The sequence below is a fragment of the Canis lupus genome, chromosome 2 (assembly GCF_003254725.2).
Source record: "Canis lupus dingo isolate Sandy chromosome 2, ASM325472v2, whole genome shotgun sequence".
Taxonomy (NCBI): domain Eukaryota; kingdom Metazoa; phylum Chordata; class Mammalia; order Carnivora; family Canidae; genus Canis; species Canis lupus.
Window position 1 is genome coordinate 4,423,442 of NC_064244.1, and position 17,885 is coordinate 4,441,326.

General features: G+C 38.8%; 1 protein-coding gene across 22 annotated transcripts in view; it reads left to right on the forward strand.

The window, feature by feature from the left end:
• The window catches only part of LOC112664800 (ankyrin repeat domain-containing protein 26-like), a 113,469-nt gene that overhangs the window by 31,222 nt on the left and 64,362 nt on the right, over positions 1–17,885 (forward strand). For 18 of the 22 annotated variants that reach the window (XR_007403664.1, XR_007403663.1, XM_049096731.1 and 15 more), the window contains 4 exons: positions 4,273–4,387; positions 4,545–4,718; positions 11,670–11,776; positions 15,519–15,589. Coding sequence is in view for 20 of the 22 variants with exons in the window: in XM_049096731.1 (XP_048952688.1) it covers positions 4,273–4,387; positions 4,545–4,718; positions 11,670–11,776; positions 15,519–15,589 (467 nt within the window). In the remaining 2 variants the exon portion in view is untranslated. The remainder of the gene's footprint in view (positions 1–4,272; positions 4,388–4,544; positions 4,719–11,669; positions 11,777–15,518; positions 15,590–17,885) is intronic. The other 4 variants (XM_049096716.1, XM_049096718.1, XM_049096693.1 and 1 more) reach the window with 3 other exon arrangements.

Below are 17,885 nucleotides of genomic sequence, written 5' to 3' on the forward strand. Positions count from 1 at the left end.
GTTATTAAAATGTACCTTAAATTTCTTCAAATTTTTCGTTGACTAACAGCTGAAAAGACAGATAAATGAATGGAACAGATAAGAAAATGCCAAACACCTAAGTATATGTTAAGACTTTGTAACTTGATGCTGGTGACATTTCATATTAGTAGGAAAAGGTGAATCATTCATAATGTTGATGACATATCTGCTATTTGGAGAAAACTAGCTAGAATTTAATCTCATAAAAATAAGTTCCAGATGGAATACAGATTAAAAATGTTAAATATGCAAAATACAGTACAAGAGAAGAAAACATGAACGCTTCTATGCCCATTTTTTATGTTGACCAAGACCATTCTTAAGAATGACTTTAAAAGCAAGAGTTCGGGCAGCCCAGGTGGCTCAGCGGTATAGCGCTGCCTTCAGCCCAGGGCCTGATTCTGGAGACCTAGGATCGAGTCCCACGTCGGGCTCCCTACATGGAACCTGCTTCTCCCTCTGCCTGTGCTCTGCCTCCCTCTCTCCCCCTGTGTCTCTCACAAATAAAGAAAATCTTAAAAAATAATAATAATAAAATAAAAGCAAGAGTTCTGGAGGTTGATTCAGCCACATAAAAAATTAAAACTCTCTGTATATCAGAAAATAATATTAATAAAATAAAAGAGAATGTCCTTGCAAAATATTTACAACATATGTGTATCAGATACAAAAGAATATGTTTTACAGGGAAGGTATTAAAGGAATGAAATAGGGGGTCTCTGGGTGGCCCAGTCAGTTGGCTGCTTCTGACTTCCTCTCAGGGTCATGATCTCTGGGTCCTGGGATTCAGCCCCTGGTGAGGCTCCCTGCTCAGTGGGGAATCTGCTTCTCCTTCAGCCCCTCCCCTCTGCTGGTGCTCTCTCTGTGTCAAAAAAAAAAATCTAAAATAAAAAAGGAGTAAAATCCCATTTTCCATCTGCAGGCTTTGTGAAGATAAGGAATGATGGTACTCATACTCCTGGTTAAAGTTGTTTTTGACTTTTCAGATAGTTCGGTGGTTAAGTCCCAATTGAAAAATATGTATTCCTTTTACCCATGAATTTTATTAATTTAAAATATCTTTAGTAAATAATTAAAGATAAACAATATACTATATGCTTTTCTCAGCACTATTTACAATAGCGGTATATTAAGAACTCATTTAATGGCCTTTATAAATAAGTGGCAGTGTATCCATAGGCTGGACTACTATGTGACCACTGAATGTGGCAGAGATAATTGATACACATTAACATGCAAAGCTGTACTTTAGTGGATCATTAAATGAGGGGAAAAATGGTTTGATGATACAAACACATAAGCAGACAATGGTTTTGTGTTGGCCAAAAAGATGTGAAAAATATAAAATTAGTTATCTTGAAACATTTGGATTGTAAGTGAATTTTTCTTGTTTCTTAAAAAAAAAGTCTGATTTCTACAGGAAAAGGTATATAAAAATTCCAACAAAGGTTTATTATCAATGAAGTAATCCAGGAGAACAGCAAGAATATGAATCTTGTGTAGGCAAAAAGAATTTCTATTTATTTACTTTTAAGAGGTTTCATTGATTCATTTGAGAGGGAGAAATCAGGCACATGAGCAGCAGGGAGGGGCAGGGGGACAAGCAGAAACCCCGTGGAGCAGGGAGCCTGATGATGTAGGACTCGATCCCAGGACCCCGAGGTTCATGACTTGAGCCAAAGGCAGATGCCTAACTGACTGAGTTACCCAGGTGCCCCTCTTTCTATTAAAAAAAAAAATTGATGGGCGAGGATTGGTATTTTCTGACAACCTTTAGCCTCTTCAGAACTCAGGGGAATATTTTTATCTGTATTGTAGATTTTATTATGCATACGTTAAATATATACATATGACTTTGTTATGTGCAGCTTTATAACAAGCAATAAGTAAATAACAATAAAATTTTATTTTAGTTAAATCCTCATGAAAATAAAAAATACAAATGATACCGTGATAGCTTATAGAACTTTTGTTGTTTCCCTCTTCTGAAAAAAAGTAGCAAATATAAATTTTTATTGCTATTTCAAAAGTATTAGTTTACTTTACAAAACTTTTCTTTAAAAATATTGAACTTTCCTGGTGCCTTGGTGGCTGTTTGTTGAGCATCAGACTCTTGATATTGGCTCTGGTCATGCTCTTAGGATTGTGGGGTTGAGCCCCCCGTCAGGCTCAATGTTCAATGGGGAGGCTGCTTGAGATTGTTTCCCTCTCCCTCTGCCCTTCACCGCACTCATGTATTCTCTCTTTCTCAAAGAAATAGATAAATCTTTAAAAACTATTGAACTCTCCAAATGTATTTATTCTTCAGTCCATTTATTTCTCAAACAGAACCTGAACACGGGTTACGTAGCAGACATAGTCTACTCAGGATCTTTTCAATCTTAAAAAGATTTCATGTTGCCCAGTATGAACGAGATGAGAAATTTTATGTATTTAGGTTTCAAAGCTTTCTTTTCTTTTTAGTTATTTATTTATTTATGATAGTCACAGAGAGAGAGAGAGGCAGAGACACAGGCAGAGGGAGAAGCAGGCTCCATGCACCGGGAGCCCGATGTGGGACTCGATCCCGGGTCTCCGGGATCGCGCCCTGGGCCAGAGGCAGGCGCCCAACTGCTGTGCCACCCAGGGATCCCGGTTTTAAAGCTTTCATTGTTAAGTGTAATCTCTCCACCCAACGTGGGGCTTGACGTTTTAGGACACATGCTCTACTGACTGAGCCAGCCAGGCACTCCTAAGATGAGAGATTTTATTTTATTTTGTAAAAGTTAAAAGACGTATTTATTTTAAAGGGAGAGAGAGGGTCATGGGAAAGGGGAGGGACAGGGGGAGAGAGAGGAACCCAAGCAAACTCCACCCTGAGCATGGAGCCTAATGTGGGGTTCCGTCTTACGACCTTGAGATCATCCTGAGCCAAAACCAAAAGTTGGACACTCAATCAACTGAGCCACCCGGGTGCCCCTAAGGTGAGAAATTTTAAATGGAAGTATTAGGACTTAATCTCACCTGAAGCTTTTCCTTGGAACTTCCTGTCAAAGGAAAACATTTCTGAAGATCAGAAATTGTAAAAGATTACCTTTACCTGCCCTTTTGACATTGCAATAATACTAAATACTAATATTGGTACTTGGAAATACTTGATTTCTATGATTCTAAACATTTTTCTATTAATTGAAATGCTTAATAAAATGAGCTTCCCCACATACCCCCCTCCAAAAAAGATAAAATGAGCTGTGCCTGTTTCTTTGAAATCCGAGTTTCCTTTGGCTCAAACTTCCTTGAAAAGCAAACTAAGAATTACTTAAAAATATTCTTTTGCTATTGTGGTCTCTTTTACCCGTCATGTGCTTTCACCTACTGAAAATTATTTTAGTTCTTGAACAATGTAATTCCAAGCATAGGACTAGAAGTGCAACAGACCTGTTGTATATGTCATTCTTTCACTTAAGGCACACTGTAGATTGTATGATGCCCCACTATTTATGTACCAAGAAGAAATTTTTAGAAATCATGCCAGTTATAGTTTTAAGACATTTTGAATTAGAAATTGGATTCCGATGTCAGAGATATTAAAAGGTGACAAAATGAGCATCTTGGAATCATTGAAATAGAGTATTCTTGCTCATCCTTAAACGTAGCTGCAAAGTAGGCATAATTGGATCATTTTACCTAATTGTAGTGAGTCTTTGTAAGTTGTAGTAATAGCTTTAATAATATTTGTGGTAGGAACTAGTATCTAAACACTTTGCATGGATCCTCATTTAAGGATCACGACAAGAGGTCCTGTGAGATAAGTACCTTTTATTTTATTTATTATTACTATTGTTTTGTGACCTCTATAACCAACAGGGGTCTCGAACCCCTGGCTCCCGAGATCGAGTGACATGCTCTTCAGAGTGAGCCAGACAGGTGACCTGAGATAACTATTTTTATGCCCATTTTATGCCCATTTTGTGGATAAGGAAATTGCGATAAGGCTAAGTGGTCACTGTGAAGCGACAGAGTTAAAGTGGGAATCAAACCCAGGTTGAGCTGCCTCTTGAGGTCATGCTCTTCCTAATCAGATAGGCTGCTCTTTTAATAGAGCGGTGAAAAATCACTAAAAAATATTGTACTTTCTTCTAAAGTAAACTAATTCTTTGTTTTGGAGTCATGAGAATAATGTAGTATTTAACATTTACAATTCTATGAATTGATTTGCAATTTTTGAAAAGGTACACTGTAATTTCTTGACAAGTCCTTTCACACTCACAGAACTGCTCTCCACTTGGCCTGTGCCATTGGCCGTGAAGATATGGTGAAGCTCCTGGTAGATCGGCACTGCCAGCTTAACCTCTGTGATGGCGAAGACAGGACAGCTCTCGTGAAGGTGGGTGGTCACAGTTATGTCTGCCTGAGGTGGATTGGATTGAAGTCCTTGGAATGAACATTTGTTGCATTTAAACATAACTCATTGGTGAAACTTGTGGCATGTTTCCTTTCAATTCCCAGAATTTACATTCTGTTTCTTGTTGTAATGCTCACAGGCTATACAATGCCAAGAAGAGGCATGTGTAACTCTTCTCCTGGAACACGGTGCTGATCCTAAAGTGAAAGACAACAAGGGCAACACAGCTCTCCATTATGCAGCCCACGAAGGGATTGTCTCAATAGCAGAGAAGCTGCTTTTACAAAACGCAAATATAGAGGCCAAAAACACGGTACAAGTCAACTTTTTTTTTTTACAACGTACTTGACATTATATATATATATATATATATATATATATATACTTATTTATTTATTTATTTATAGATAGCTGCAAAAGGTTTATATATATATGTACATATATATGTACATAGGTACATATATATATGAAGACATCGACACTGAATTTTATACAGTAGGTCCTGTCATCATGGAAACAACTCCAAAACCAAAGCAGAGTGAGTGAAAAAGAAAAGTAATGCATATAGAAAGACCACATTCTGTCTGCTAGCCACCCTTCCACCCCAGAAAGAAAATCTTCCCCTTTGTGCCTGGGAGTAGATGGTGCCCTCAGAGCCCACAAAGGATTGAAGGCCTAGAGGGGAGTGTGGTGATGATGGAGGCCGAAAGGTGTGCAGGGGCTTAGGAAATGGATGCTTCTGGGGATGAGTAGGAGACCGTGACCCAGAGGAGTAGCTTGGGTGAATGTAAATGGGAGGAGAAAGCAGCAGGTTGTAATAGGCCTTGGGCACTCTAGGCCCTAAGGTTCAGAAGATGAGAGCAGGGGGATCAGGTCATGACATCCTACAGGTGGTATCTGCTTGTGCTGGTAGCCACTCTGCCAGCCATGTACCACGGTGAGGCCTCCCATTCCGGAGAGTAGCTCCTGCTCAGCCTATGTATTTCCTCAGTGGGGTGGTAGGTGTGCATGGGGAGCTGGTGATGACCACACTTGCCAGTCTCCCTGTGTTTTCTTTGACATGCATTACCTTCAGTCGCTGCCCTTGCAGAAACACTGTTGTGTGCCATAGATAGGGTCGATTTTTCATATTTGGAAGCTCAAACATTTCCTGGATGAAAATATTTTGAAATAACTGTCTAAGCTTTTGCTTTAAATAACAACACTTTTTATTTTTGAAGATTGTATTTATATGAGAGAGAGCAAACAAGAGTAGGGAGGAAAGGCAGAGGTAGGGAAAGAAAAGGCCTTCCCACTGAGCCAGGTAGCCTGATGCACGGGGCTTGATGTCAGGAGTGGGATCGTGACCATAACCAGAGAGAGATGCTTGACCCACTGAGCCCCCCAGGCTTACCATAATACTTCTTCCTTCCTGCCTTCCTTTTTTTAATTAAGCTTTTTTATTTATTTATTTTTTCACCTCACACTCTGGGGTTTATGTACTTATTTTATCTTTTAGTTTTTTCTTTTTCAAAATTTTTTTAGTTGGAGTTCAGTTTGCCAACAAAGAGCACAGCACCCAGTGCTCATCCCGTCAAGTGCCCCCCCCTTGGTGCCCGTCACCCAGTCACCCCAACCCCCCACCCACCTCCCTTTCCACCATCCCTTGTTTGGTTCCCAGAGTTAGGAGACTCTCATGTTCTGTCCCCCTCACTGATATTTCCCACTCATTTTCTCTGCTTTCCCCTTTATTCCCTTTCACTCTTTTCTATTCCCCATATGAATGAGACCATATAATGTTTGTCCTTCTCCGATTGCCTTACTTCACTCAGCATAATACCCTCCAGTTGCATCCATGTTGAAGCAGATGGTGGGTATTTTTGTTTCTAATTGTTGAGTAATCTGTGGTATATGTCCGCAATGGAGTATTACTCAGCCGTGAGATTTTATTTATTTTTGAGGAAGTGAGCGAGCATCTACAAGCAGGGGATGTTGTGGGGGCAGAGGGAAAAGAAAGAGAGTAAGAATCTGAAGTAGACTTTGTGCTGAGCCTGGCGCAGCGCTGGATCTTATAACTCTGATCATCACCTGAGTTAAGACCAAGAGTCAGATGCTCAACGGACTGAGCCACTCAGTTGCCCCTAAATAATGATACCTCTAAAGAAGCATTAGAGAATACAGGTTTCTTTTATGTATTTATGGCAAATATTTTTGAGAACACAGAATGTGTTCTGAAACTTTATTTTCAAAAATGTTTTCTCACCCAGTTTGTTTTCTTATTTAGTGTCAAACAACAGAGGAAAGCAAAATTTGCCTTGGAAATAGGCTTTGTCTTAAAACACAAAACAAGTGTATTTTACAATATCAAATCTTGCTGCTGTTGAGAAGTTCCTATTTGATCAAAAAGTGATTTATTAACACGGTCAGAGCTTGTCTTTTATCAGCCTTGACTTAAGAGGGACAAAAGAGGGGCAAAGGAGAAAGCAGTCAGGAACATGCAGAGTGATTTAGACATTTGGCAAGTGAGGGGAAATATCAAGACAAGGTTTTTGGATTGTGTTTGTTTTTCTTCAGTGTTTATGTTTAGGTAAGGAGTCTTCAATTTTCAGGGATAGTAATTCTTACTCACGAACCAGTGAGTGTGTTGTAAATTTATATAGAGATCAATTCTAGGAGGACTCTAAGGACATCAGATTGGCAGTAAACTGGTGGTTGAATGGGCACGAAAAGGGACGCCTGTGTGACTCAGTGATTGAGCATATGCCTTCGGCTCAGGGCATGATCCCGTGGTCTCCCGAATCGAGTCCCACATGGCACTCCTTGAATGGAGGAGCCTGCTTCTCCCTCTGCCTGTGTCTCTGCCTGTCTCTCTCTCTCTCTCTCTCTCTCTCATCTCTCATGAATAAATCAATAAAAATCTTAAAAAAAAAAGTGGACAAGAAGAGGAAAGAACACAGTATAGTATTTTGCAGCTATAGCCACTTAGATACGAGTCTAAACTCTGCTTGCAAATCTAGAATGTCTTGATGGGAAGGACGTAAGGAGTGTGTAAATAATGGAATCAAGTTGCATTTTGAGTTTACTAGTCCTTGTTCTACCTCTAGCCATGGAAATTGAATGCAGGTTTGATAAGTGACTCATTTCTGTTTTTGGCTGAATCCTCAAGTGATAGGGAGAATTGGCCACATAGGTGAAAGAGGAGACTGGCATGGTTGTGTACTGTACTAGTTCTCAGCTAGACTTGTGCTGGTGAATCACAGTCAACTAGGGAACTTTAAAAGAATTTACAAGCCTAAAACTGTCCCGTGAAGATTTCGATGGAGTGAATCCAATAACGTGTGTACGCAGAAATTTGGAAATAGGGTTTTGAGATTCTGATACAACTCTTGGCTAAGAACTACTGAATGGGTAGGTATACATATACAAATTTAGAGATGTAAAAATATTAAATCTCTGGAAGAGATTTAACTGAAGTTGGATACTGGCTACTTCCTTCCACTCTCTCCAACATTAGCCTTTCATCTGTCTGTATCTCTTTGAGAATTACAGATGAAAATTATTGGTCATCTCTGTTGGCTTGAAAAATAATTACCTTTTCTTCCAGCTATCAGTCATTCACCGGCACCCAGATGGGAAGTCTTTATGAGTAGTCTTTTAATAAGTAGAGTCTGACCCTTTAAAGATTTTACGTGTTTTGCTACCATTCTGATTATTACAAGCAGGGTTTTCCCAATTGCAGCAGTAGAAATCCGTGAACCTTCTTTTTTAGTTGAAGCTGTGCGATAGACTATCTTAGGATGTCTTTCAAATTCATAGGGCCCTGGCATAGTGCATAATCACTACTGTGTTAAACATTCAGCATGTAGTTAGTGACAATACAGATGGTAATTGTTTTAATAACTTTGCTTCAGCATTCCTCTGAACTCCTGTCTGTTCGGTTAGCAATGTGAGGGAAGTAAATACAAATAGATTGTAGTTGAAACAAGCATTGGAAAATTCTGACAGTAGGTGTTAATGAGTCTTCACAGCAATTTTCCTTAGAAGGTGGGGCCTAATTTGTTGGTAAAACATGATCCTGATGCTTTAGGAAAGGTTTGATGTCCAAGTATTTGTTTTATGCACGGCCATTGGAAACAGTCACAGCAAATAGAAAAACACAAGTAGGCTATAGACTAAATGTGGCCCCCGGATGTATTTAGTTTCCACTGTCAGTTGAGCTAACATTTAAAATTATGGCACGCATGTAGAACTCTGGATTTTGAGCTTTTCTTACAGATCACTTCTGGTACCTTGAGCCCATGCTGCTGTTTGGTATGCTGTGCAGAGGCTGTCCCTTTATAGGAGGCGTGTGTCTCCAGTTTGCTCGTGTCCCCGCCTAGGTTCTTCACTGACTCGTGTCACCTGCTTTGCCTCCATAACCATTGAGTTTACAATTACTGTTTTATGGTATATGTTGACAAAGATTTCAAGATTTCAAGACACTCCATATTAATTTATAATATATATTTTGTATTTTATGTTAATTTCTTAGGATTGGGATTGAATTTTCTGTTTCTTTGTCTCCTTATTTTTTCATTACTTTATTCAGTAATTGATGAGAGACACACAGAGAGAGGCAGAGAGCTAGGCACAGGGGGAAGCAGGTTCTCTATGGGGACCCTGATGTGGGCTCGATCCCAGGATCCCGGGTCACCATGCTAAACCACTGAGTCACCCGGTACCTCAGGATGAATTTTCCAAGTTAAAATTTAAAAGTTGTTTTTTTTTTTGAAAACCATTTTTTCTTTAAATGTACTGTATTCGTGTTCCTTTTGGAATATCTGCAGTCCTATGAGGTTAATCCATTTTATTTGGATATATTATGCATATTGCAGAGAATATTAAATTATTTAGTATTATTGATTGTGCTAAAAATAATCTATGTAAGCCAGTATTAGAATTTTTTTGTTATTAAGATTTTTCATTTAAATTCATTTTACCAATCTATAAAAACACAGTGCTCCTCCAGTATTCCTATTTTTATTGATAAGCTGTTATATTTTTATTTCTGATTTACACTTTGCCTAAAATACAAAATAATTATAAATAGTAATCACAGTAGAAACTGGAATACTAAGAGGATTTTTAGAAGTGGATATGCCTTACGGGTCCCAGAATTAATATAATTGAGACCAAATCTCATACTTATTTCACGTAGCATAATATCCTATGTCAGTCAGAGGAAGACAGTTATCATATGGTCATATTCATTATGTAGATGTTAGAAACAAAACAGAGTATCAGAGGGGAAGAGAAGAAAAAGTAAAACAAGACAGAGTGAGGGAGACACACCATAAGAGACTCTTAATCATAAGAACCAACCTGAGTGTCCTTGGAGTGGTTGGTATGGGTGTTTGGGGTAACTGGGTGATGGACATTACAGAGGGCACATGATGGAATGAGCACTGGGTGTTACATAAGACTGCTGAATCACAACCTTTTACCTCTGAAACTAATAATACACTATATGTTATTTAATTGAATTTAATCAAAAAGATAAAAATGAGAAAAATCTCATACTGAGCTTTCTAACAGTTAAGATAAAGCTTTATCATTGTATAATAGGAGTAAGTCCAAGGATATTTATTTATTATTTATTTATTTATTTATTTATTTATTTATTTATAATTTTATTTTAATTCAGTTTGCCACAATAAAGTATAACACCCAGCGCTCATCTCATCATTTGTGCCCTCCTTGACCAAGGACTATTTATTTTTTTAAAAAATATTTTATTGATTTATTCATGAAAGACACTGAGAGAGAGGCAGAGACACAGGCAGAGAGAGAAGCAAGCTCCATGCCGGGAGCCAGATGTGGGACTTGAACCTGGGACTCCAGGAACACACCCTGGGCTGAGGGCAGGAGCTCAACCTCTAAGCCACTCAGGTTTCCCAACCACGAACTACTTAGTATTAAGCATTCAATGTTCAGTTGAAGCTTATTTCTTTTATTTATTTATTTATTCTTTTTCTATTTTTGATTTCTACTAAGCTTTATTTACGTATTTTAGAGAGACAGCTTGTACATGCACAGTCTTGGGGGGTTGGGTGAGGGGAAGAGGGAGAGAGTATCTTAAACAGACTTGGTGCTGAGTGCCAGGGGAGCCCAGAATCCAAGGTGGGGCTGGATCCCACCACCCTGAGACAAAACCAAGGGTCACTCAACTGGCTACGCAACCCAGCTACCCTGAAACCTAGCTCTTTTCATTCAGAGTCCATCTCCTTAGTGACTCCTTAGTGACTCAGTGTTTTGTGTTGACATCTGGGATCCCATACCATTGATAGAAGAGAATCAAGCAAGTTTGTACAACCTGGAGAAAACCCTCGCCTTTATTGGAAAGTTCTTAAAGCTATATCCCTGAGAACTCTTATTTCTCAAGTATTAATGTTTGCTACAAAAAAAAAAAAAGGAATTGTCAAATGGGGATAAGCAAATGTAAATGGAGTTCATTTGTGCTACATGTATAGTGCAGTTTTGAGTATTTCACAAACATAGATGATCATTGAATCTTTCTTTTGGGGCACAGTGTCTTCCTTCTTGCAAATTATGTATTCTTTGGAATATAATTGAAAAAACACTATTCCAGAGATATCCATTAAAATCAATAACAATATTTTAAATATTCACTACTATGTTTTAGAGAGTGGAGATACAGAGATTAAAAAAATCACCCCTGCCTTCGAGAAGCTCTTGGTTTAGATGGTGTGGAATAGAGTGTACCATGGTATATTATGTGAGAGAAGCAAAGATTCTTGGAGCCAGGCAATGTTTGAAGCGAGTTTGTAGAATGACTTCAGGTAATCTATGAAGAGGTAGTGGAGGTCTATTTTTTTTTAATTTTACTTTTTAAAAGGATTTTATGTTTTTGAGAGAGACAGAGAGCAAACAAGCAGGAGAGAGAGCACGAGTGGAGGGGAGGGGCAGAGGGAGAGGGAGAAGCTGACTCCTTGCTGCAGAGGGAGCCCAAGGTAGGGCTCCATCCTGAGACCCTGGGATCATGACCTGAGCTCATGAGCTGAAGGCAGATGCTTGACCAACTGAGCCACCCAGGCTCCCTGAGAAAGCAGTCTTTTAAAAAGAAGGAGCAGGTGGTGAAAACACAGAGTGGTGAGAAGGAAGGGGCTAATTTTATTTTACTTTCTACAGTATATGTTTTAAGTTTAGCAGAATGTATAGAAATTTTAAAATTTAGCATGCAAATATGTAATTTTATAAATTATAAGTTGTTTTTTCACTTTTACAGGATGGCCTCACACCAGTTTTAGTTGCTCTAAATGAAAACAAAGAGCAAATGGTGAAATTTTTAGTAGGAAAAGGAGCACGTCTACTTTCAGGGGATACGGTTAAAAGGTAGAGTATTTTTTTGTTTTGTTTTTTAAACCTTACTATTTTGTCTTGAGTGGTAACAATTTCTCATGTCATAAATTTTATCTTAAGATGATTAAGTTATAGTCATATAGTGAAAAATGTCAGGATGTCATCTCTTAGGTAGAAAGCAATTTTTCTGACAGGCCAACATGAACAGTGTATAGCAGAATTCATATTTCTTTGTAATATTGATTGATGTCATTTGCAATAGTTTTTTTGCCATCGGATTTTATATTAAAAGGGTTTCATATTAATATTATTAGTTTTATAATGGGGACTCCCAACTTGTAGTTTACTTTATGACACAATTCTGGATATCTGAACTCTTTTATTAATATTTTTTAAGATTCTATTTCATACTTTAAAAGATATACAATAAGCATAAGTAGGAGTTGTTTTGTTTTTTTGGATGACACTTTGCTTTATTACTTTTTGTTGAAGAATACTGATGTTGTTAGATGATCCCGAAGTGGTTACCATTAGCAGATACTCTGGGTTCATCAGTTTTTATACTTTTTCATGTCCAGTATGTTTTATCATTTTCATTTTTAATTGGAATGGATTGAAGGATGAAAGAGAACCTTAGGTGAATAGACTCTTCCTTTAATGAGGATAAATCATAGGTGAGTGATAAAGAGAAAAGAGATGGACTTTAGATTCACAGAAGACTAGGTTTAATTGTTAGCTTGCCTCCTTGCTGGGTATGTGACCTTGGAAACATTACTTACCATCACCAGATACATATCCTGATATGAAAAGGAGGATAATAATATATCCTTCAAGGGTGGTTGTGTGTAAATAATTATATATATATAATCATGTGATTTAGTGCCTACCACATGTTTAACTTAACATCACTAACTGCAACTATGACTGTTTTCTTATCATTAGTGTGAATATTACTGTTTTAAGCCTACAGATAGCTTTTATACCGACCTGGCCTCCAGGTGGTTTGGAGGTACACTGTACCAGTTTAAGGAAGAAATGGGGATTTTTAAAATGATTTTATTTATTTATTCATGAGAGACACACAAAGAGAGGCAGAGACACTGGCAGAGGGAGAAGCAGGATCCGGAACTCCAGGATCACGCCCTGAGCCAAAGGCAGACACTCAACCGCTGAGCCACCCAGATGTCACAAAATGGGGAATTTTTTTTAAAAAACCCTTCACCTATTCAGATCAGTGACCTCGGCATAGTTTCTTGTTCATCAGAGGGTTTTAAATTAGCAACTTCTACTATGATACCCAAGTGGAACCAGAGACTTCTTTTTTGTCCCTTCATTTTAGCCGTGGGGTTAATTTACAAAAATGAACACTTGGACATGTTAGTGGTCAATTCTGTAGCAACATGTGAGATATTACCCTGATGAAGTATATCAGATTAGGTGCTTAAATACTCTGAGTTCTTAAGGATGAAGTTATCTCTCTGTTATTTTAGAATAGCCCTTATGCTTGCTGTAAAATATGCTGTAAAAGATGAACCATGAAATATAGTCAGTCTTCTCTTTAGGAAGGTTTTCCTAAGATGTATATGGATGGACTGCAGAAGAATATGCTATTATTAATAGTATTAATATGTAAGTTTACATTAAAATGCTAGTTATTACTAGGATACCTGGGCGGCTCAGCGGTTGAGTGTCTGCCGTGGGCACAGGGCATGATCCCGGGGCCTGGGGATCGAGTCCCACGTCTGGCTCCCTGTGAGGAGTCTGGTTCTCCCTCTGCTGATGTCTCTGCCTCCTCTCTCTCTCTCTCTCTCTCTCTCTCTCTGTGTATGTGTGTGTCTCTCATGAATAAATAAGTAAAATCTTTTTTCAAAAATGAAAATAACTTAAAACATGCTAGATATTTCTCAACTGAGGTTTAAAATATAGTAAAATAGTGTTACTTCCTATGTAACAGCTGAGAAGGTATAATTTGATTCAGCACTTTGGGATGGCAGTGAGTTAGAGCCTATCATCACCCAGAAACCAAGCAAAAGGCTAGACTAGTTAGAAGTAGCAATGGGTGCAGGGTTCTTTATGTCAGGACTCTTGAGACCTTTATCCTTAGGGATCCTCACTGTATCTGTTTCATTCCAACTATAACCCTTCTGCATGGGGTTCACATAATGTTATACCTGGGTGCTTTTAAAAAGATTTTATTTATTTATTTATTTATTTATTTATTATTACTTATTTATTAATGAGAGCAAGCACAAGTGAGGCGGAGGGGTGGAGGGAGAGGGAGAAGCCGACACTCTGCTGAGCTGGGAGCCCAACACAGGGCTGGATCCTTGAGGCCATACCTGAACCAAAGGCAGATGGTTAACTGACTGAACTACCCACCTCAACGTCTGTTTTGACTAACTATTGTGTCCTAAGATGTTCAGTTTCATAGAAAACTTTATACTTTTCCTTGTGGGTTATCGCCTATACTTTCCCCCTTGAATTTCCCGAGAACCTAAGGGTTTCCCTAAGACCAGAGAGACAGTCCTCTTTCATAAGCCTTTTGGATGGAAAAAAGGACATGCTCATCATTCTGTGGTTTCCTTTGATTCTGTTCCTGCAACATTGCTGTTGAAACTGGTTCTGCAGTCCAGTCATGATTGACTTTTGCTCATAGGATGCCCTTGCTGATCCTCATTCGTCAGTCCTCATGGTGATCCACACTTAGAATTCAAACTTACAACCCTTTTTTGTTTATTACATATGCTTATATGCTCAGCTGCTATTCCAAAGCCACCGGCATGCTGTTCTGGCAGCTGGGCCTTCTGGCTTTAGCCCCATACACCCTTCCCTTCACACTCAAAAACCTTACGTGGAAACCATATATTAGCCCAGACCTTCATGATGAATTAACCTTCGAGGATTTTGTTTGTCTTTTCTGCTAGCAGACTTTAGTTAGGACCATTCTAAACTATTAAAGGAGTTCAAATAATACTACAAGAAGAGACTGGACTTTCCTTCCCCTTTGTTCCTACATCTGTACCCGAAGCCTGCTTTATTTTTTTAATTTTTTTAAGATTTTATTTTTATTTATTCATGAGAATACACAGAGAGGAGAGAGAGAGAGAGGCAGAGACACAGGCAGAGGGAGAAGCAGGCTCCATGCAGGGAGCCCGACATGGGACTCGATCCTGGGTCTCCAGGATCATGCCCTGGGCTGAAGGCCATGCTAAACCACTGAGCCACCCGGGCTGCCCCCCAAGCTTGCTTTAACTCCTGTGGAATACCTTTTTTATTAGGTCATGGAAGGTCTCATATTGCCCTTCCCAGAGTTGTGGGCATCACCTTGCCTGAGAGACCACGTTTTGGGTATAATACCTCATTAAATCCTCCTAACAGCCTTGTAATATAAGATGGTAAGATTCCTGTTTTATAGAGAAAGACTTTGAGTGGAAGAGAAGTGGCTGGTCTAAGAACAAAAAGCTGCTGGTTTTAGAGCTGGGACTTTGGGATTTGAGACACTTTCCATTATGGCAGGCTAACTCTTAGTTTACTGAGCAAAATGCCTTCAACTCATGACTGGTTCACCTTACTTTTGTTTCTCCTTTAATTATAATTACATACTTGATAAAAGTTTTTAGAACTAACAAATTTGAAGTACCTATTCGGGTAATTTAAGTTTTGATGTTAACCCTGATATTCTTTGAAAAATCTTAAGAATTTGATATATCTGGTAAATATTTTTCATATCAGTATTAAAAAAGTCTCATTGTTTATCACTCTTTCTTATACGTAGCAGTGACCAACTAATTTCTGAACATGAAGAAGAAATGAAACCTGAAAATTCTTCACAGAATCATGATCTAGGTATGATTTTTTAGAGTGAATTACTTATGGTGGTCCTAACATAGATGAAGTCAGAGTAAGGCAGTTTTGATCATGAAAAAGCAATGAAAACAAAACAAAACAAATCGGATGTGTAAATTGCATGGGTGTTTGGTTTCTTAATTTCTTTCTTAATAGTCTAGGATTCAGAATTTGAGAAGTTCTTTTTGGTAATTTAAAATATGAGGCAGTATTGTCTGAAAATAAATTCGTTATCTTAGTATTTTTTAGAATTTATTTCTTTATTCCTCAGAGACACACAGAGAGAGGCAAAGAGAGAGGCAGAGGGAGAAGCAGGCTCCATACGGATGCCTGATGTAGGACTCAATCCCAGAACCTGGGATCACAACCTCAACCAGTGAGCCATCCAGGTGCCCTCATTAGTTATGAGACTTAAAATCCTATGGGATAGCTTTGTGTAAATAAGGAAAAAAGATTTTCAAGTTAGTATGTTTTATGTTTCCTCTATAAACATGTTATAAAAATTACTGGTTATACAAATGGTATTTTGACTTTTACAAGTGGATTTCATTTAGTAAATATTATTATAGCGTGATTTGTCTCATTATCCTTAAAACTGGAACTCTGCAATACCTTGCTGGTCCTTTACACAAATGGCAAACAATAAGAACTGCAAAACTTAGCTAGTGTGCAGAAAGACCAATGAGATTGCTTGATTTTTTAGGTGATGACCTATCCTACGGAAGCCTGTTGAGGAGCACAGGTTATTTTAGATGCTGTTGCATCAACACAATCTCACTATTAGTGACTTCACTTCTCTTAAGTCAGAATGTGATATGTTGACTTCATTAGAACAATGTTCTCTCCTGTTTGTTGCATAATACTGTAGTTTTTTGGAAATAAGATACTCTGTTATTAGTCAAAAGATGATCATAATAAATATTCAAAAAGGGCAACTTGGGCTCAACAAATTATAATAAAAGCACAAAAATGTTCGCAGTCACAAAGATGTTACCGTTGCTCCCCAGAGGTGGCACCTAGTGTGTTGCATGGTCTGAAATGTAGGAAGAAACCTTTAACTTAGTGGATCTCTATCACAGAAATTCTTTAGGTTGGCTTTGGTTTTGCAAGTTATAGGAAGCAAAGATGGAATAGAGTTTTGGTCTTTCAAGGTGCTCATAATAGAATAGAGCTGTCTTTGTGTTGTGTTTTTTTTTTAAGATTTTAATTTATTTATTCATGAGAGACAGAGAGAGAGAGAGGCAGAGATATAGGCAGAGGGAGAAGCAGGCTCCAGGCAGGGAGCCCAACATGGGACTTGATCGGGGAAGTCGGGGATCAGGGCCTCAGCCAAAGGCAGACACTCAACCGCTGAGTCACCCAGGAGTCCCTGTCTCTTTTCCTGCTTGGCTAATTAGCAACAGCTTCAGGCATATTTTCACATGACAATATCCATGACCAGAAGAACTGTGTTTGTCTTTGTGTTTCTTTTATATAGGAAGAAAACTCAGCAGCTTGCAGTAAACTTCCCCTAACATTTTATAGGCTAGGTAACATGACTTGCTTGTTCCTAAACCAGTCACTGGTAAGTCAGGTACTGTGATTAGCTTAGAATAATCCTTTCTCCTTTTGCAGCTGGGGCGAGACCACATTCTTTGTGTATTGGGACACTAACTATCCAAATAAAGCTGTGGTTCTCCAGCAAGAATGAAGAATATGGAATGGCTGTTGGGGAGGGAGCCAGCAGGGATTGATAGGAGAATTTGAAATAGAAGAGTAATCAGATTAGATTTGAATTAGGGCCCTTTGGTTATGGCATAAAATGGGGATCACCAGGCTTTTCTTAAAAGGGCCAGATAGTGAATATTTTAGGCCCTGGGGTCTCACACTCTGCCATTGTCGTGTGAAAGTAGCCATAGCAATATGTATTGAAATAGATGTGACTGTGCTCCATTACAACTTTATTTACAGAACCAGATGGCAGGTTGGATTTGGCCTGTGGCCATAGTTTGCAGGCGTCTCGTGTGGAGGATAGATTGAAGAATACCAAGTTAAAGATACTGGAAGACAAAGGAAGCTTTTATTTCCTTAGCCAAGTATCAGTCCATTTTGAAATTTTCAGCCCTCTCTACTGAACAAGTCAGGAGGCTCAATTCATTCCATTTAAAATGTTGTTCTTGGGATCCCTGGGTGGCGCAGCGGTTTGGCGCCTGCCTTTGGCCCAGGGCGCGATCCTGGAGACCCGGGATCGAATCCCACGTCGGGCTCCCGGTGCATGGAGCCTGCTTCTCCCTCTGCCTATGTCTCTGCCTCTCTC